At 41.4% G+C, this 22449-nt stretch overlaps 1 protein-coding gene across 1 annotated transcript in view; it reads right to left on the bottom strand.

Annotated features, from left to right (window-relative positions):
- CCDC81 (coiled-coil domain containing 81) overlaps positions 1-18827 on the bottom strand; it is a 113601-nt gene extending 94774 nt beyond the window's left edge. The window contains exons 1-2 of the mRNA XM_089652767.1: positions 18694-18827; positions 8586-8661 (exon numbers count right to left, since the gene is read on the bottom strand). Coding sequence (XP_089508893.1) covers positions 8586-8652 — 67 coding nt within the window. The 5' untranslated portion in view covers positions 8653-8661; positions 18694-18827. The remainder of the gene's footprint in view (positions 1-8585; positions 8662-18693) is intronic.
- Positions 18828-22449: the final 3622 nt, after the last annotated feature.

Raw genomic sequence — 22449 nt, 5'->3', positions numbered from 1 at the left:
CTAATCTACTACTCACCTTGGGCACAGTCCATACACACTGTCAATATGAGCTATTGTGGGCTTCAAGTAATGGTATGCTCAGCAAATCTATGGAAGAGCGCTTACCGTAGCTGACCTGGTATAATTTGAAACTAGGATCCTAGATAGGGAAAATAATAATTATTCCATCTAAGAGATGATAATCTCTGGATTCTGTTTGACTTGAATGTAAAACTGAAGCTGCTGACTCCTTATTCAGATTGTTTTGTTATTCACTGAATAGCAATTGTCCAAATGACTTTAGTATTTGGTTTACTTGTATAGACCAATTGTTTAATATGACCTTTAATTTGAACTGGTCACTGTATTCTTGTTATACTCATCTCTACAATTATTGAAACAAAAAGACACAGAACTGCGTATTGTGAACAGCGATCTGGCTGCTTCTTCTCCCTGCAAAGGAGTGTAAACGTGTTTAGCACTTGTGCATTTATTCATTTCAATGGCCAGAAAAAAATGTATATTCTGGCCATGGAATTAATGAACACCCAAATGCTTGACCGGCCTAAACGTGTTTGCAAAATGTTGCTTTGGGCATATTTTAAGCTGCTTTTCTCCTACCAAGAGAAAAGGCATTCAGAGGAGCTGGACAAAAGTACAGTGTACATGAGGCCAAATACATGTACTGACAGGAGAGAATAGAGTGACAGAGGGATGAGCTCATCAGTCTGCTGCTTCTCTGTTCACTGTCCAGTCCACAGCCTGGGAAAGAGACACAACCTGTAATTGTTACTATAGTAGAGAAATGTCAGGTCCCCTTCTGACATAAACACAGACAAGCCTGTGCTGGTGGCATAGCTGTGTAAATCTCAGGGCTGGATGGACAAATAAAAATCATTTGGCAGGGAACTATAACTGTATATGAGTGTTATATGAATATACGAGTGTTTGCCTGGAGTTTATATTTATTGAAAGAGACGGCACAGCAGACGATGACTCTTTTGGGGCAAGCTGCCTCTGACTGAAACCTTGTACAAAGCAGTACTGAGCCACAAGGTGATAGGAAGGGGTTCTATTCTCTTTTCAAATGTAAGCTTAAGGGCCCATTTAGACCTACTGTATGTGTGCATGTTGAGGTGCATTTTTGGAGCGTTAGGCAGGTGTGTTTTCATGCGTCAACATGCATTTCCAAAATGCATGTTATATGGGCTTTAAAGTGTGACTATTGGCTTCTATAATCTCCCAGTGCACTAAAATGTAGATAAAAAGGTTCTGTTGTTTTTTTCTCAATGCACTGTACTGAAGCGCTGAGACAGGAACAGACACTATTTTTTATTATGGGGAAATGGGATGCATATGTTTTAGCATGTTGCAATGTGTACATTGAAATGCAATAGTATTAACCCCTTGGCGCCAGAGCCTCCCGGCCCTTTAAAGGTTTCAGAAGCCGGGAGGCGGGACAGAGGTTTAGGGTCATGTGACCGACGTGATTCACCGTCATGGCGGTCACATGATTGGGAAAGGTTCCAATCGAAAGAGGAGATCGGGACCTTTCCATGAGTACCAGACATGTGTGCTGGGAGCACGCAGGGCGCGCGCTCTCAGTACATATGTTTTTCTTAATTGCACGCAAATGTGCAGCCGCTCAGCGTCAAGGCCCAGGCACATTTGTGTTGCGGCCGGCGCCAAGAGGTTAATGGGCCTGGAAATATTGAGATCTGTGCACAGGCTTTTTCAACAGAGGAGGTTAAGAAGATATAAGAAAACATGTAAAAAGAAGCCAACAGCTCCCCCTACCAAATACTGATCACAGACGTTTACGAATTTAATGCATTCTCCGAGACATTTCGTATAGTGAAAAATTTGTAAACCGAAACACGGTTTCCCATAGGAATGCATTCAAAACCATTTAATCTGTTCCAGAGGTCAGAAAAAAGTAAAAAAAAAAGTATTTTATCTGTTCAAAACTCTTTATAAAGTGCACTTTAAAGGCATAAATACTGTACAGGGACATGATTAAAAAACAAATTGTAAATGCATTGAAAACTAATTAATCCATTCCGGAGGTCAGAAAAAAGTCAGAAAAAGTTTTCTCTGTTCAAAACTCTTCATAAAGTGCACTTTAAAGACAAGGAGCCGAGGCTATAAACCTCCCAGGCGGAATGCATCCTGGGGAAACCTACTTCGTATTGCGAAGAAAATTCGTAAACCGAGGCATTATTTTCAATGGATTTTCATTCCTAACCTGAAAATTACGTTAACCGAGGCGTTCGTAAACCGAGCTATGCCTGTATGTTCTATTTTATATTTATTACTTTTTTTTAGGCGACTAAAAAAAAGTTACATATTTTTAAATGTTTTACTTCAAATAAAATAAAGAATAATAATAACATATAATAGAGCCACAACACGTTCCTTTTAGGTATTATAAAAGTATAACTAATGGCAAAACTTTTTTTTAAGTTGTGGATAGGATGGAGAGGGGTTAGAACATCTGTCAGGATTTTACTCCTGCCTGTGCCCCCATTAGGGAGTTTTGCCCTCTCTATTTGTACTGTTCATTGTTATCATCGAAGGTGAAAGTAGGAAATCTTCCAATGGGGACACTAGTTCTGGTGACAACCAGGGATCCCCTCTTACTTCCTCCTTTGGCTATGGGACAGGAAGTGAGGGGAAATGTTCCCTCTGACACAAATGGCATAAAAAAAAAAACGACGGGTTATAATCCTGTCTGTCCAAAATAAAAAGAAAACAAAAAAAAAAAGTTTTGTTTTTAGTTACACTTTATTATGATCTCTTTATTTTCTATTTAGCAACTGGCACTATGACTGTCTTTGTAAAATGTTTTATACCAAGCACAATAAAAATATACAGGTCAGAAAATTGTTATATCACATTCGCTTCTACAATCACACCAGTGGATTAACACAGTGTATAAAGAAAAGCGTTGTGTGGCGGTCACAATTGTCTCCCAGTAACAAGATATAAACCTGTTTGAATGGAACTTGATCAACAAAAGACTCACAAAAGAGCAACCTAGCAAAGCAGCAAACACCCACTACAGAGCAACTGTCTCCAGAACCCATGATATATAAATGTTAATATACATATATGTGTACAGTACACTAAAACTATATTTCTAAAATGAAAAAAATTGCAATAAAGGTCCACTATACCTAAAGTGATATTTTAGTTATAATTCAGCATCTGGCTTCTAATATATCTTGAAAATCTAATCTTCCTGCAATATTTGTTAACTGCTGCTATCCACCAGGAAGGTTTGGGTATTCCAGACCACCTTTGTGTGTTTCAGCATCTCTTGATCCATTCTTAATAATACAAAAAAAAAATACAAAATCCAACTAGGGGACTAAATTATAAAGAAAGGGTATGGCCTAGGTAAGTCATAGCACTACTTAAAAAAATACTACACATTTACAACGCACGAAAATGTGTTTTATAAATGTGTTTAGTGGATCATTTGATCCAAAGCATGCAAAGCTCCAAAAAAAAGCACAGGAAGTAGATCCCATTCATTGACTTCTCAAAGTCAAGTAACCACCCTCTCCTCCAATGTTAGATGTTCGGTGCATTGTGAACCAGCTTTCTCGTGGAACACTAGGGTTCTTCCAGACGTTACTATGGGTTCCTCTAGCAGTGAGAAATTTCTGACTCTGAGATAAGTAATCACTGACACCATTACCTTTTTAGTCATCTGAAAGGGGGACACCACCAATCTAAAAAGGCCCTTTTCTAATGACCAGCTCTATACCTACAGTATATAAGAAAGCCCTTTCTCCACTAACCAACTATACACCTACAATATATAAGAAGGCCCTACATCTAAGAAGGCCATTCTCTGCTGACCACCTATACACCTATATAAGAATGCCCTACACCTATCTAAGAAGGCCCTTCTCCACTGACCACCAATACATCAATATGTAAGAAGATCCTTCTCCACTGACCACCCATACAATCTCATAGATTGTAAACTGTAATGAGAAGGGCCCTCTGTTTCCTCTTGTACCAAATTGTATTGTAACTGTAATGTCTACCTTCATTTTGAATAGCGGTGCACAAACTGTTGTTAGGCTGAAAAAACAATCCCATCAGAGAGATAGCAAAAACATTGGGCGTGGCCAAAACAACTGTTTGGAACATTCTTAAAAAGAAGGAACGCACCGGTGAGCTCAGCAACACCAAAAGACCCGGAAGACCACGGAAAACAACTGTGGTGGATGACCGAAGAATTCTTGCCCTGGTGAAGAAAACACCCTTCACAACAGTTGGCCAGATCAAGAACACTCTCCAGGAGGTAGGTGTATGTGTGTCAAAGTCAACAATCAAGAGAATACTTCACCAGAGTGAATACAGAGGGTTCACCACAAGATGTAAACCATTGGTGAGCCTCAAAAACAGGAAGGCCAGATTAGAGTTTGCCAAACGACATCTAAAAAAGCCTTCACAGTTCTGGAACAACATCCTATGGACAGATGAGACCAAGATCAACTTGTACCAGAGTGATGGGAAGAGAAGAGTATGGAGAAGGAAAGGAACTGCTCATGATCCTAAGCATACCACCTCATCAGTGAAGCATGGTGGTGGTAGTGTCATGGCGTGGGCATGTATGGCTGCCAATGGAACTGGTTCTCTTGTATTTATTGATGATGTGACTGCTGACAAAAGCAGCAGGATGAATTCTGAAGTGTTTTGGGCAATATTATCTGCTCATATTCAGCCAAATGCTTCACAACTCATTGGACGCCGCTTCACAGTGCAGATGGACAATGACCCAAAGCATACTGCAAAAGCAACCAAAGAGTTTTCTAAGGGAAAGAAGTGGAATGTTATGCAATGGCCAAGTCAATCACCTGACCTGAATCCGATTGAGCATGCATTTCACTTGCTGAAGACAAACCTGAAGGGAAAATGCCCCAAGAACAAGCAGGAACTGAAGACAGTTGCAGTGGAGGCCTGGCAGAGCATCACCAGGGATGAAACCCAGCCTCTGGTGATGTCTATGCGTTCCACACTTCAGGCTGTAATTAACTGCAAAGGATTTGCAACCAAGTATTAAAAAGTGAAAGTTTGATTTATGATTATTATTCTGTCCCATTACTTTTGGTCCCTTAACAAGTGGGAGGCACATATGCAAACTGTTGTAATTCCTACACCGGTCACCTGATTTGGATGTAAATACCCTCAAATTAAAGCTGACAGTCTGCAGTTAAAACACATCTTGTTCGTTTCATTTCAAATCCATTGTGGTGGTGTATAGAGCCAAAAATGTTAGAATTGTGTCAATGTCCCAATATTTATGGACCTGACTGTATATAGGAAGGCCCTTCTCCGCTGACCACCTATACACTATGTAACACTATCCAGGGTTTTTTTATGCCGGAACACCGCGGAACTCCATTCCACCACTTTTGAAACTGGTAATTTGCTCCTGGCTAGTTACTGTCACTTGAAGATACAAGAGCGCTGCTTCTGTATGTACAAGTGACAGTGCTCCTGTCTCAGCAGCCACTCAGAACCCTCCATGCACTGCACATTGCTATATGAGAGCAGTGGAGGGAGGGAGCTGGGAATCTACACAGTCATTGTTAGTGTCATGGCTGAAGTTCCATCTGAAGCCCGCCAGCATCCTGCACTGTCCAATCTCCTACTGTAAGTTGTACCTGCTCTTATGCAGCAGCCCCTCCCTCTGATGCTTTTTAGGCTGGTGGATGAGGATTTGGTGTGGGAGGAGAGCTCTCCAATGGTAGGATGGAAAGGGGGGGGCTCTATACTGTAATCCATGGAAAGAGTATTGAATTGTGGGGACTTGGGGGTACAGAGCGCACCTCTCAACACTGCACTCTGTATGTGACTCAACCTTGTACATTGTACACAGCGAACTGCTCAACCCTGTACTCTGCATGTAGCACACCCCTCAACACAGCACATTGTACACAACGCGGCGCACCCTTCAACCAAGCGCTCTGTATACAGTTCACCCCTCAAACCTGCACTCTGTATGAAGCTCACCTCTCAACCCTGTACACAGCGCACCCCCCAACCCTGCACTTTTAACATAGCACACCCATCAACTCTGCACTCTGTACATGGAGCACCCCTACATCCTGCACCAGGGGCGGACTGACCATTTGGAAACTCGGGTACTGCCTGAGGGCCCGGGGCCAGTAGGGGGCCCCATGAGATGCCCCTGGTACCTTTTTCATAGGCTTTTTTGAGTTTTGGCAAGGACACAGGGGCCCCATGATCCCCTATTGCCCGGGGGCCCCATGAGTTGTCAGTCCGCCCCTGCCCTGCACTCTGTATACAGTTCACCCCTCAACCTTGTACTCTATACACAGAGTACCCCTCAACCCTGCATTTTGTGCATAGCGCACCCCTCAACCCTGCACTCTGTATGTGACTTACCCCTCAACCCTGCACATTGTACACAGCGCACCCCTCAACCCTGCACTCTGTATGAAGCACACCCCTCAACCCTACATTTTGTACACAACGCACCCCTCAACCTTGCACTCTGTATACAGTTCATGCCTCAAGTCTGCACTCTATATACAACTAACCCCTCAAATCCGTAATTTGTACACAGTGCACCCCTAAACCCTGCATTTTGTACATATCACACCGCTCATCCCTGCACTCTGTACACAGAGCACCCCACAACCCTACACTTTGTACACAGCACACCCCTCAACCTTGCACTCTGTATACAATTCACCCCTCAAACCTTCACTCTGTATACAGCCAACCCCTCAACCCTGAACTCTGTACATGGAGCACCCCACAACCCCGCACTCTGTACAGAGCGCACTCCTCAACCCCGCACTCTGTACACAGTGCACCCCACAACTCTGCACTCTGTACACAGTGCACCTCTCAACCCCGCACTCTGTATGCAGCCCACCCCTCAACCCTGTACTCTGTACACAGAGCACCTTACAACCCTGCACTCTGTACAGAGCACACCCCTCTACCCCACACTCTGTACACAATGCACCCCTCAATTCTGCACTCTGTACACAATACAACCCTTAGTCCTGCACTCTGTACACAGTGCACCCCTCAACTCTGCACTCTGTACACAGTGCACCCCTCAACTCTGCACTCTGTATACAGTGCACCCTTCAACTCTGCACTCTGTACACAGTGCAACCCTCAACCCTGCACTCTGTACACAGTGCACCCCTCAACTCTGCACTCTGTATACAGTGCACCCTTCAACTCTGCACTCTGTACACAGTGCACCCCTCAACTCTGCACTCTGTATACAGTGCACCCTTCAACTCTGCACTCTGTACACAGTGCAACCCTCAACCCTGCACTCTGTACACAGCTCACCCCTCAATTCTGCACTTTGTACACCGCTCACCCCTCAGCCCTTCATTCTGTACACAGTACACCCCTAAACCCTGCACTCTGTACACAGTACACCACTCAACCCTACACTCTGTACACAGCACACCCCTCAACCCTGCACTCTGTAAACAGCACACCCCTCAACCCTGCACTCTGTAAACAGCACACCCCTCAAACCCTGCACTCTGTATTTAGCGCACACCTCAATGCTGCACTCTGGATGTAGCACACTCCTGAACACCTGGTATGTAACAATGCCCCACTGCAATCTGGTCACAACCACAATTTGATGCAGAGGGCTCCTCCCACAGAGTGGGGGGAGGCTGCACTCCTGCACCTTTTCTGTGAGAAAAAAAGCCCTGACACTATCAACACTTATACAGGGTCTCCATTGACCACCTTTACACTATATAAGCAGGCCATTCTCCACTGACCACCTAATACAAAAAGGCCCTGCTCCACTGACCACCTTTACATTTATATAAAAAGGCCCTTCACCACTGACCACCTTTAAACATATAAAAGAAGATTCTTCACCACTGATCATCAATATAAGGGGGATTTTTACAGACCACAGTCAAAGAAATTTCTTCTCTTCAGACCACCAATGGTAGGGGGGACTTTTCCACTAACTGCCAAAGCAAGGCGGCATTTCTTCACTGACCACCATGAGAGGGAATGCTAGAGTTTTAACTGTCTGCATTTATTTTCTGGCCAATATTACTATTTGTTTAATTTCAATATTATTACTGAAAATAATTTTGTGGTATAGAGCAGCCCAGCCTATGTATTCTAAGTGTGTCACATTCCTTTTAATTCTTTTGCGTGTTCCAATTTTATGTTTACACTAACGTATCATGATCTGTAGATAAAGTCACTATTAGCAGGGCTTCCAAAAAACTACAATTTATTTGAAAGGCTCCTCCATGTTAGAAAGGTTGGAAGAGGCTGCCGTAAACAGTGTTTTATAAATTACTAGTTTGGAATAACACTGCGGTGTTCAATATCTACTCTCCATTATAAACAGGGCTCTAAGAGAGTGTGAATCCCTCATAATGGCCACAGCAGGTGTGCAAACAGAAACACAAAAGCAAAGATTACCCCAATCCAGTCCCCAAGCATTAGGAAACTATTGGGGGGAAATACCACTCCAGCAACTACCAAAACTGAAATATCAGTTTTGGGTGGACTGACGCTAGTGCCATTTTACCTTTGATCTATGCACTTACCTTCTTCAGTTAGTTTGGGGAGTGTTGGGAATAAATTTCTGCCCGTATCCTGCAAAAAATCCAACATTTTCTAGTCCTATAAGAAAGAGTTTATAATAGGGAAGGTTAGAACATAACTACAGTACATTAACAATACATTAGTTTCACCCTATAGAAAACTGGTGAAGACGTTTTTGGACACAACAAATTACAGAACTATTGATCACAGCGGCCAGCAGAAAATTAAAATGCAAAATAATTCTAAGCAATATTTCATGTAACCCTGAATTAAATGAAAAATGTTTAGCAAAAATTAAAATTTTTTAATCACTATACAATCTATTTACAATTGGCTGGTATAGAAACAATGAAAACCTGTTGGATGATGGGCATGACGTGCCTAGAATTCTGCAGATTCAGCCTTTCACAGCCAGTTACCCCAGGGGTTTCTCCAGAGGTTGCTTAAGTATTGAGCAATTTCTGCCAATCCAGTAAGTAACCACTGACACCAACCATCTTTTTATCTAACTATAAGGGGGCATTGATCCCATTGACCGCATTCTAAGAAGGCCCTTTTCTGTTGACCAGCTATACGGTGGCAAAAATAATTATTTGATGCCCTGCAGATTTTGGAATTTTGCCCACTTACAAAAAAATGAAGGGTCCATAATTTTTATCATAGGTGTATTTTAAATAATAGAGACAAAATATCAACCAAAAAGCCAGAAAAAACATGATACAAATGTTATAATTGAGTTGTAGTTCAGTAAGTAAAATAAGTATTTGATACCCAACCAACAATAATTCTGGCTCCCACAGACTGACTATGTGCTCATGTGGTACACAGATTAGTCCTGCCAATTTAAAAAGGTGCTCCCAATGACAGCTCGTTATTTGTATAAAAGACATCTGTCCACAGAATCTCTTTCTTCCATTCAAACCTCACCGTCATCAGCAAGACCACATAGCTGTCAAAGGACGTTAGGGACAAGATTGAAGACATGCAGAAGGCTGGAATGGGCTACAAGACCATCGGCAACAAGCTTGGTGAGAAGGAGACAAGTGTTGAAGCAATTATTCGCAAATGAAAGAATTACAAAATAACTATCAATTGCCCTCGGTCTGGAGCTCCATGCAAGATTTCACTTCATGGGGTAAGAATGATCATGAGAAAACTGAGGGATCAGCTCAGAAAAACAAAGAAGGCGCTTGTGAATGAGCTCAAGGCAGTTGGGACAACAGTCACCAAACAAACCACTGGTAACACAACACGCCACCATGGATTGAAATCCTGCAGCGTCCGCAAGGTGCCCCTCCTCAAGAATGCACATGTACAGGCCTGTCTAAGGTTTGTCAGTGAACATCTAAATGATTCAGAGAAGGATTGGGAGAAAGTGCTGTGGGACCAAAATTGAGCTCTTGGGCATTAACTCGACTCGTGTTTGGAGGAAGAAAAATGCTGACTATGACCCTAAGAGCACCATCCCTACAGTCGAGCACGGAGGTGGAAACATTATGCTTTGGGGCTGTTTCTCTGCTAAAGGTACAGGCCAACTTTTCTGCATTGAGGGGCCAATGGACATGTATTGTAAAATCTTGGATGAGAACCTTCTTCCCTCAGCCAGATCACTGAAGATGGGTCGTGGATGGGTCTTCCAGCATGACATTGACCCAAAACATACCGCAAAGGTAACAAAGGAGTAGTTCAAGAAGAAGCACATTAAGATCATGGAGTGGCCTAGCCAGTGTAGACTTTAATCCTATAGAAAATGTATGGAGGGAGCTGAAACTTCAAGTTGCCAAGCAGCAGCAAAGAAACCTTAAGGATTTAGATAAGATCTCTAAAGAAGAGTGGACCAAAATCCCTCCTGAGATGTGTGCAAACCTGGTAACCAACTAGAAGAAATGTCTTAGCTGTTTGCTTGTCAACAAGGGTTTCTTCACCAAGTACTAAATCTTGTTTTGCTTGGGGATCAAATACCTATGTTAGTCACAGAACTGCAACTCAATTTATAACTTTTGTATCATGTGTTTTTTCTGGATTTTTCATTGATATTCTGTCTCTCTTGATTAAAATACACCTATGATATAAATTGTAGACCTTTAGTTCTCTGTAAGTGGGCAAACATACAAGATCTGCAGGGCATCAAATAATTATTTCCCCACTGTACATCTACAGTGCATCCAGAAAGTATTCACAGCGCTTAACTTTTGCCACAGTTTGTTATGTTACAGCCTTATTCCAAAATGGATTAAATTCATTTTTTTCCGCAACATTCTACAAAAAATACCCCATAATGAAAATGTGAAAAAAATTTGTTTTTGAAATCTTGCAATTTATTAAAAATAAAAAAACGAAAAAAAAAAAAAAAACACATGTACAGAAGTATTCACAGTCTTTGCCATGACACTCAAAACTAAGCTCTGGTGCATCCTGTTCCCACTGATCATCCTTGAGATGTTTCCACAACTTGATTGGAGTCCACCTGTGGGAAATTCAATTGATTGGACATGATTAGGAGAGGCATAAACCTGTCTATATAAGGTCCCACAGTTAACAGTGCATGTTAGAGCACAAACCAAGCCATGAAGTCCAAGGAATTGTCTGTAGACCTCCAAGACAGGATTGTATCAAGGCACAGATCTGGGGAAGGGTACAAAAACATTTTTGCAGCATTGAAGGTCCCAATGAGCACAGTGGTCTCCATCATCTGTAAATGGAAGAAGTATGGAACCACCAGGAATCTTCCTAGAGAGGGCCGCCTGGCCAAAATGAGCGATCGAGAGAGAAGGGCCTTAGCCAGGGAGGTAACCAAGCACCCGATGGTCACTCTGAAAGAGCTCCAGCATTTCTCTTTGGAGAGAGGAGAACCTTCCAGAAGAATAACCATCTCTGTAGCACTCCACCAATCAGGCCTGTATGGTAGAGTGGCCAGACAGAAGCCACTCCTCAGTAAAAGGCAAATGGCAGCCCATCTGGAGTTTGCCAAAAGGTACCTGAGGGACTCTCAGACCACGAGAAACAAAACTCTCTGGTCTCATGAAACAAAGATTGAACTCTTTGGCCTGAATGCCAAGCGTCACGTCTGGAGGAAACCGGGCACCGCTCACCACCTGGCCAATACCATCCCTACAGTGAAGCATAGTGGTGGCAGCATCATGCTGTGGTGATGTTTTTCAGCAGCACGAACTGGGAGACTGGCCAGGATCGAAGGAAAGATGAATGCAGCAATGTACAGAGACATCCTTGATGAAAACCTGTTCCAGAGCGCTCTGGACATTAGACTGGGGTGACGGGTCATCTTTCAACAGGACAACAACACAGCCCACATAACAAAGGAATGGCTATGGGCCAACTCTGTGAATGTCCTGGAGTGGCCCAGCCAGAGCTCAGGCTTGAGAGATCTGAAAATGGCTGTGCACCAAGGCTCCCCATCCAATCTGATGGAGCTTGAGAGGTACTGCAAAGACGAATGGGAGAAACTGGCCAAAAATAGGTGTGCCAAGCTTGTAGCATCATACTCAAAATGACTTCAGGCTGTAATTGGTGCTAAAGGTGCTTCGACAAAGTATTGAGCAAAGGCTGTGAATACTTATGTACATGCGTTTTTTTTCCATTTTTTTATTTTTAATAAATTGCAAAGATTTCAAAACAAACTTCTTTCACATTGTCATTTATGGGGCATTGTTTGTAGAATGTTGAGGAAAAAAATTAATTTAATCCATTTTGGAATAAGACTGTAACATAACAAAATGTGGCAAAAGTTAAGTGCTGTGAATACTTTCTGGATGCACTGTATATAGGAAGGCCTTTCTCCAATTATCACCTATACACCTATAAAAGAAGGCCCTTCTCCACCAACCACCAAAGTAATAGAGCATTTCACTGATCACCAAACAAGTGTCTTTTCTTCTGACCCCCAGTATAAAGGGGGCACAACACGCACTACCAATGTCAGGAGGCACTTTTCCACTGACCACCAATCAAAGACGTATTAGTCTCTTGTAACCACATATGTAAGAGGACACTACACTAAACACCAATGTAAAAGGGGACTTTTCAAATGTCCACCAATCAAAGAAGTCTCTTCTCATCTGACCACCAATGTAAGGAAGCCCTTCTCCTTTGACCATCCGTCAGGTACCTACCTACGGTAGCTTTAGCGCCCCACAGACTGGCTTTCCCCAGGGTGCGGAGTCTAAGCCCCAATCTGCTTGTTCACCAGAGCCCCTGATGGTGGGGATGGACTTGGAGCAGACTGAGACTCGGTCGCGACCCCTGAGTACACCCACTGTGGTAGAGCGAACCGCCGGTGGCACGTAGCAGGATAAGAGCCTGATGTGAAGAGGCAGAGCGGTCCGTGCAGGATGGATGGACGGAACACACTGGAACAATAGCGGAGTCAGACAGGCCAGGTTGGTAACAGTGGAGGCAGAGCGGTACAGAGCAGCAGGCAGAGGGTCGTCAGGTCACAGGCCAGGTTCAGCAGCAGGAGATCAGACAATCGGGAACAGGCACGTCAGGGGTCAGAAGGTCAGCAATGGTCAGGATCAAGCAGGATTCGGCAACAACAGGAACTCTCTCAGGAACAGGAACAACAAGGAACAAGACCATACGGCAATAGGAGCATTGCAAGAGCTGGTTTAAATAGCCCGCCCGGCGCCAACAGGCACGCCTGGGTCCTAGTGCCTGCCCGGCGCCGTCATTGGTAACAGGCGCGCCTGGGTCCTAGTGCCTGCCACCTGTATGTCTTGTCAGGATCCTACGCATGTGCAGATTTGTGTGCCGCGGCGAAACTTGGAATCCCTGACACCATCAAAGCAATACGACATTTCTTCACTGATCACCGAGGGAGGGAGTGCTACATTTTCAATTGTCTTATTTGTTTCATTTCATTATTATTACTGAAAATAATTTTGTGGTATAGAGCAAATACATGAGTCGCATTTCTTTTATTTATTCTTAAATCTACAACTTGCTGTTTATCCTAGTAAACCATGAACTCTACCCTGAGACCAAAAATTTACTTCGAGGGTTCCTCTGTGTTAGATAGGCTGAGAAAGATGGCTCTGAGAAGACGATCTCTCCAGTGTTGGACCTTCATGACTAAATGTAGCAACAGTCATCCTTGACTTTGCTCTTGCTTCCTTTTTAAGAGGAAATCACCCCAAATTTGTCACACTTAGAAATGTCACAGAGCTTCCAATTCCTGACTACCCATAACAAGAAAACACATTTGACTAAAATTCACATTTTTGAACAGTTACTGTAAAATGTATTTTTTCTTCCAATATAAAACCTGCCCCTTCTCCCCTTTTTCTCCCCATCTTGGACATGCTACCCAACACATCTACTCCTAAAGTGTAGGTGCCTGTGTAAAAAGCAGGGCTTTTTTTGTCATAGTATAGGCAGGGGTATCCCCGTCCCTTCCAAGTCACCCCTTGTCCCCATCATTTACCCATCTCCGAGCACATACCTTGATTCCACCCCATACACACCTCCCAGTACTGCCCCTGTTAGAGAATACAGCTCCAAGTATCATTTTGTGGTGCTAAGCAATTTGTATAGAATTTGTAATTGATAACAGAAAAGCAGTAAAATAGGTCCCCTTCAGCCAGTAACAATACCCCCGAAACAAAAATAGATCCCCCCAGCAACAACAGATCCACATCAGCAACACCCCTCCCCGTAAGAATATACCCCCGTGGCAACAATAGATCCATCTTATGAACAATACATTTTCGACCCGTCTATGGCCTGCATTAGGCTTTAACCCCTTGCCCTCCAGAGGATTACCCCCCTTCCTGCCCAGGCCATTTTGTGCGACATGGAGCCGTGTTACTTTAACTGACAATTGCGCGGTCATGCAATGCTGCACCCAAATTGAATTGATGTCCTTTTTTTCCCACAAATGGAGCTTTTTTCGGTGGTATTTGATCGCTTCTGCGGTTTTTATTTTTTGCGCTGTCAACAAAAAAAGACCATTTTGAGAAAAAAAAAACAATATTTTGTACTTTTTGCTATTAAACATGTCCAGTAAAAAAAATTTAAAAAATCAAATTTCGTTATAAATTTAGGCCAAAATGTATTCTGCTGCATGTCTTTTCTAAAAAAAAAAATCCCAATACGTGTAAATTAATTCAAATTTCAATAAAATGAAAGTTGTAGCGTCTACAAATGGCGGTATATATATTGGAATTTTTTTTCTACTAGTAATGGTGGCGATTAGCAACTTATAGCATTCTGAATCTGGAAACTGACTGTCAATGACTTCCCTAGTGACACCAATACAGTGATCAGTGCTATTAAAAAGCACTGACACTGTACTATTGACACTGGGCAAGAAGGGGTTAACATCTCGGGTGATCAAAGGGTTAACTATGTGCTGTTTTACTGTGTGTGCTGTATGTGTTTTACTGTGTGCTGTGCTTTGCTGTATAACTGGAGCTGACAGGGGAAAGGTCTGTATTGTTTACATACAGACCTCTCCGCTGTCAGTGATATTTGGCGATCGGAGGGTACCGGTTGGGAATCACTGGCCACGACCCAGCGAACGACAGTTGAAGCTGCCAGTTGCGGTCCCACACCTGAAAATACAAAATCACACATATATGTATATACGAGATTTTGCGCAGCCCTGCTGCCCTGTAGCAGTACTTCTGCTATAAGGCGGTCGGGAAGTGGTTAATTTTGGCAAAACTATGGGGTATGCTGCTCCCAAACCCTGAATTGTGTCAGCCTCATGGAAGATCGGGTGCTGAACATGGCCAAGGGGTCACCCTATGCTTCACTGACTGCAGAAATCTAAAGGAAAAGACCAACTGCATTCCGAAAAAACATTTTTCCCAGCATGTCCTGAATGATTATAAACTGGAGGATCGCAGACGGGTCCCATGTTCCTTCATTGATCTTCTATGGCAATGACACCACACTATATGTTTTATCCACTTTTTGATAATAAACTGCCTGGAATAAAGAATTCTTTTAGCAAGTATTGTAGTTTTGTCTCTTCTTGGTTTTCATAGAGGATAATGCATAGCTCTGAGTTGGAGAGAAATCATTATGACAAGTGTTGGTGCTTGACGGAATACCGTACACATGTCAGAATACTGTACACATCAGAATACCGTACACATGTCAGAATACCGCAAACATATAAGAATACCGTACACAGGTCAGAATACCGTACACATCAGAATACCGAACACATATCAGAATACCGTACACATGTCAGAATACTGTACACATGTCAGAATACCGTACACATATCAGAATACCGTACACATCAGAATACCGTACACATCAGAATACCGTACACATGTCAAAATGTGGTACACATATCAGAATACCGTACACATGTCAGAATGTGGTACACATATCAGAATACCGTACTTGTCAGAATACTGTACACATGTCAGAATGTGGTACACATATCAGAATACCGTACACGTCAGAATACTGTCCACATGTCAGAATGTGGTACACATATTAGAATACTGTACACATGTCAGAATACCGTACACATCAAAATACCATACACATATCAGAATACTGTACACATGTCAGAATGTGGTACACATATCAGAATACCGTACACGTCAGAATACTGTACACATGTCAGAATGTGGTACACATATCAGAATACCGTACACGTCAGAGTACTGTACACATGTCAGAATGTGGTACACATATCAGAATACCGTACACGTCAGAATACTGTCCACATGTCAGAATGTGGTACACATATTAGAATACTGTACACATGTCAGAATACCGTACACATCAAAATACCATACACATATCAGAATACTGTACACATGTCAGAATACTGTATACATCCGAATACCGTACACATGTCAGAATACCGTACACATGTCAGAATACAGTACACATCAGAATACAGTACACATATCAGAATACCGTATACATGTCAGAATACCGTATACATGTTAGAATACCGTACACATGTTAGAATACAGCACACATGTTAGAATACAGTACATGTCAGAATATCGTACACATGTCAGAATACCGTACACATGTCAGAATACAGTACACATGTTAGAATACTGTACACATATCAGAATACAGTACACATGTCAGAATACCGTACACATGGCAGAATACCGTACACATGTCAGAATACCGTACACATGTCAGAATACAGTACACATGTTAGAATACAGTACACATATCAGAATACGGTACACATGTCAGAATACAGTACATGTCAGAATACTGTACACATGTCAGAATACAGTACATGTCAGAATACTGTACATATGTCAGAATACAATACAGATGTCAGAATACAGTACACGTCAGAATACTGTACACATATCAGAATACAGTACACATGTTAGAATACCATACACATGTTAGAATACTGTACACATGTCAGAATACCGTACACATGTCAGAATACCGTACACATGTCAGAATACTGTACATGTCAGAATACAGTACACATGTCAGAATACAGTACACATCAGAATACCGTACACATGTCCGTACAGAGTACTGTACACAAATATTAGTATTGTTACTAATAATAATAATAATATAAATAATAATGCTATTTAAAATAATAATAATAAAAAATGATAACATAAATAATAATAGGACTATTACTACTAATAATAACAACAATAATAATAAAGTATAGATATTATTAGTAGTAGTCGTAATCATGAAATAACAAATAATATTAACAGTAAATAAGGATAATAAAAATATAAAAATAATAATGTTAATACTACTAATCCAAATAATAATAATAATAATATAGAGAGTATTATTATTAGTAGCAATCATCAAACAATAACAAATACAATTAATATTAATAAGGATAATAGAAATAATAATGTTAACAATACTGCTACTACTAATCAGAATCATATAATAATAATATTCATCAAATAATAACTAATAAGAATATAAATATTAATGATTCTGATTATTATTATTATACAGGATTTATATAGCGTCAACAGTTTGCTCAGAGCTTTACAATATAACGGGAGACAACAATACAGTTCAATACAAGAGGGTTAGGAGGGCAATACTACTTGGAGCTTACAATCTAGGAGGGAGGGGCTAGTGGTACAAAAGGTAATAACTGTGGGGGATGAACTGGTAGGAGGAGTAGAAGATTCCGCTATTAGCTGATGATAATACTAATATTTTTAACCATAATAGTAAAAATGATAATATTAGACAATAAAAATATAATTATAATAATAATAAAAAGATAAATAATAATAGTATTAACACAAAAAATAAGATAAATAATAATAGTATTAACAAAAAAAAAATAACAATAATAAATCATAACATAAATAATAATGATGATGATGATAATAATATAAAATATATTATAAATATTAGTAGTAGTAACCATCATCAAACAATAACAAATAATATTAATAATAAATAAAGGTAATAGAAATAATAATGTTAACAATACTACTACTACTACTTCTGCTATAAGAAGAAAAAATAACAAATATTATCAGTAGTAGTAGTAATTGCAATCAAACAATAACAGATAATAATAATACATTAGGATAACGGAAATAATATTGTTATTATACTAACACTACTACTACTAATTAGAATAATAAGAAAATATAATATAAAAGTATTATGATTATTCATACAATAACACATAATGATAACAATAATAATAATAATTGCCACACAATAACTGTTATTAATAATTAGATAAATAATATTGTATTAAAAATAATATTAGTAGTAGAATTATTTATTGTCAAACAATAAGAAAAATAATACAACAAATAATGAAAATATAAATATTATTATTAGTAATCATTAAACAATAATAAATAATATTAACAATAAATAATGCCATGATGGAATGCTATCATCCTGATGAGAGGTGAGCTCACAATACGTCCACACAGCACAGTGAAGTTCGGGGACAATGTACAATCACACGGGTATAAATAAAGATAGAAAACGTTTGAATGGAATGTTGTGATCAGTAAAGTTCTCTCACACACGGACATCCTGGTGTCACAGATAAACTTTCCTCCCATACACCCCGGTGTCACAGATAAACTTCCCTCCCATACACCCCGGTTGTCCCCCGTTCACAGCTCTCACCCGCTCGGTGACCCGGATCCGGGCAGCTCATGGAAGTCACTCCGATCTCGGGAGCGCGCCGGTCACTAGGACGCGCAGACAGAGTAAAGGGTTGCTAGGCGTGACGTAAAGGCTCGTTCCTGAGAAGTTTGCTCTGTGTCTGGTAGAAGCGGGGGGCGCGCAGTGAGGGGCGTGTCCATCATGTGTGTGTAGAGGGGGAGGAGGAGGAATATTTAGTGCCCTGTCCTGAGGACTGGCTGAGAACACACACAGGGGGAGCTCACACTTCATTTCAGCTGATTTTTTGGCCATGACTGGATCCACACACTGAGCACATAGAGATGCACTATATTGCCACAAGTATTGGTCGGCCTGCCTGGCTTTACATGAACTTTAATGGCATCCCAGTCTTAGTCTGTAGGGTTCAATATTGAGTTGTCCCCGCCCTTTGCAGCTATAACACCTTCAACTCTTCTGGGAAGGCCGTCCACAAGGTTTAGGAGGGTGTCTATGGGAATGTTCCTCCAGAGGTTTCCTGGGGTTCCTTGAGCCATGTGCAATGTTTGCCCTCAGATAAGTTCCCACAGACTCCATTGATCTTTTTAGCAATCTGTAAAGGAGAATTCTTCCCAATGACCACAAGTGTGAGGAGCGTTCCTCCCCCGACCATCACTAATGTATCATGAGTTGTAGATAAAGACATTTTTAGTTTCCTGAGACCAGAAAGTTACATGAAGGGTTCTTCTGCGGTGAAAAGGTTGAGACAGGCTGGTCTATGGGAAGGTTTGACCATTCTTCCAGAAGCACATTTGTGAGGTCGGGCACTGATGTCGGGGGAGGTGGCCTGGCTCCCAGTCTCCTCTCTAATTCATCCCAAAGGTGTTCTATGGGGTTGAGGTCAGGACTCTGTGCAGGCCAGTCAAGTTCCTCCACCCCAAACTCCCTCATCCATGTCTTTATGGACCTTGCTTTGTGCACTGGTGTGCAGTCATGTTGGAACAGGAAGGGGCCATCCCCAAACTCTTCCCACAAAGTTGGGAGCATGAAATTGTCCAAAATGTCTTGGTATGCTGATGCCTTAAGAGTTCTCTTCACTGGAACTAGGGGGCCAAGCCCAACCCCTAAAAAACAACCCCACACCATAATCCCCCCTCCACTAAACTTTACACTTGGCACAATGCAGTCAGGCAAGTACCGTTCTCCTGGCAACCACCAAACCCAGACATGTCCATTGGATTGTCAGACAGAGAAGTGTGATTGGTCACTCCAGAGAACACGTCTCCACTGCTCTAAAGTACAGTGGCGACATACTTTACACCCCTGCATCTGAAACTTTGCATTGCACTTGGTGATGTAAGGCTTGGATGCAGCTGCTCGGCCATGGAAATCCATTCCATGAAGCTCTCTATGCACTGTTGTTGTGCTAATCTGAAGGCCATATCAAGGTTGGATGTTTTTAGCTATTGACTCTGCAGACAGTTGGCGACTTCTGCGCACTGTGCGCTTCAGCATGCGCTGACCCCGCTCTGTCATGTTACGTGGCCTACCACTTGGTGGCTGAGTTGCTGTTGTTCCCAGTTGCTTCCACATTGTTATAATCCCACTAACAGTTGTGGGTGGAATATTTAGTAGCCAGGAAATGTCACGGATGGACTTATTGCACAGGTGACAACCTATCACGGGACCACGCTTGGAGTCACTGAGCTCCTGAGAGCGACCCATTCTTTCACAAATGTTTGTAGAAGCAGTCTGCATGCCTAGGGGCTTGATTTTATACAGCTGTGGCCATGGAGGTGATTGGAACACCTGAATTTGGAGGGCTGGCCCAATATGTTTGGCAATATAGTGTATAATAATAATAGAGGACTTTGCTGTAGTTTTTTTAAATTAGTTTTATTAAAGGAAAAAACAAAAACACAATCTAATGATACAATGTACAACATTGGAAATAAATGTAGAATGAGCAGAGTGTATTTTTGGTGATTTTAAAGCTTTAACAGCTTCAGCTGCAGAAGATTTTACCCCCTTCATGACCAGACCATTTTTTGCTATACCGCAGTGCATTGCTTTAACTGGGGATTGTGTGGCCATGCACGTCTGCTACATGTCTTTGATAAAAAAAAAAATCATAAGTGTATATTGATCGGTTTACAAGAACATTATAGTGCCTACATGTACTGGATTTTTTTTTATACTAGTAATGGCAGGGACCATTGGCTTATAATGAGACTGCGGTAGCGTGGAGAGCAATATGACACTAACTACCACTGACATCACCAGTGCCATTAATATGGTGATTAGTGATAATACTATACACTGTTACTATACTAATGACACTGGATGGGAAGGGGTTAACATCTAGGGCAATCAAGGGGTTAAATGTGTGCTTACCCATATGGAAGAAAAATATATTTGAAATATATTTTTAAAATATTCTTCCCAAATATATTGCCATATATTTGAAATGCCACAATTTTGGTCATATTAAAAGAAAAAAAAAAATATATATATATATATATATACACACACACACATTTGTGTTCAAAATAATAGCAGTCAGACATCACTAACCTGACCAATCACTGTTTTTGGTGGAAATTATATTTCTACATGGCAAATAATTTACTAGCAGGTGTAGTAGAGTAATAGAAATCCAACAGACCCAACAGTCATGACATGCATGCTGCTGATTCTGTGTAATTGAATCACTAATTGAAAGGGGCATGTTCAAAATAATAGCAGTGTGGAGTTCTATTAGTGAGGTCATTTATTCTTTGAAAAACAGGTGGCAATTATTGCCCTTATTTAAGGAAGGAAGGCAGCAAATGTTGTACATGCTGGTTACAGTGCATTTCTCTCTGAAATTCTGAGGAAAATGGGTTGTTCCAGACATTGTTCAGAAGAACAGCGTACCTTGATTAAAAAGTTGATTGGAGAGGGGAAAACATATAAAGAAGTGCAGAAAATGATAGGCTGCTCAGCTAAAATGATCGCAAATGCTTTAAAATGGCAACCAAAACCTGAAAGACATGGAAGAAAGCGAAAAACTACCATTCGAATGGATAGAAGAATAGCCAAAATGGCAAGGACTCAGCCAACAATCAGCTCCAGGAAGATGAAAGAAGGTGTAAAGTTACCTGTGAGTACTGTTACAATTAGAAGACGCCTATGTGAAGCCAAGCTATCTGCAAGAAGCCCCCGCAAAGTCCCACTGTTGGGAAAAAGACGTGCTGAAGAGGTTACAATTTGCCAAAGAGCACACTGACTGGCCTAAAGAGAAATGGCGCAACATTTTGTGGACTGATGAAAGTAAGATTGTTCTTTTTGGGTCTAGTGGCCGGAGACAGTTTGTCAGACGACCCCCAAACACTGAATTCAAGCCACAGTACACTGTGAAGCATGGTGGTGCAAGCATCATGATATGGGGATGTTTCTCATACTACGGTGTTGGGCCTATTTATCGCATACCAGGGATCATGGATCAGTTTGAATACATCAGAATACTTAAAGAGGTCATGCTGCCTTATGCTGAAGAGGAAATGCCCTTGAAATGGGTGTTCCAACAAGACAATGACCCCAAACACACCAGTAAACGTGCAACATCTTGGTTCCAGACCAACAAGATTGACGTTATGGAGTGGCCAGCCCAATCCCCGCATCTTAATCCAATAGAAAACTTGTGGGGTGACATCAAAAATGCAGTTTCTGAGGCAAAACCAAGAAATAGAGAAGAACTGTGGAATGTAGTCCAATCATCCTGGGCTGGAATACCTGATC

This window comes from Staurois parvus, unplaced genomic scaffold (assembly GCF_062004578.1).
Source record: "Staurois parvus isolate SC_StPar_1 unplaced genomic scaffold, SC_StPar_1.0 ptg000693l, whole genome shotgun sequence".
Taxonomy (NCBI): domain Eukaryota; kingdom Metazoa; phylum Chordata; class Amphibia; order Anura; family Ranidae; genus Staurois; species Staurois parvus.
The sequence above is the reverse complement of the archived record's forward strand: the minus strand, read 5'-3'. Positions and strand labels throughout refer to the sequence as shown.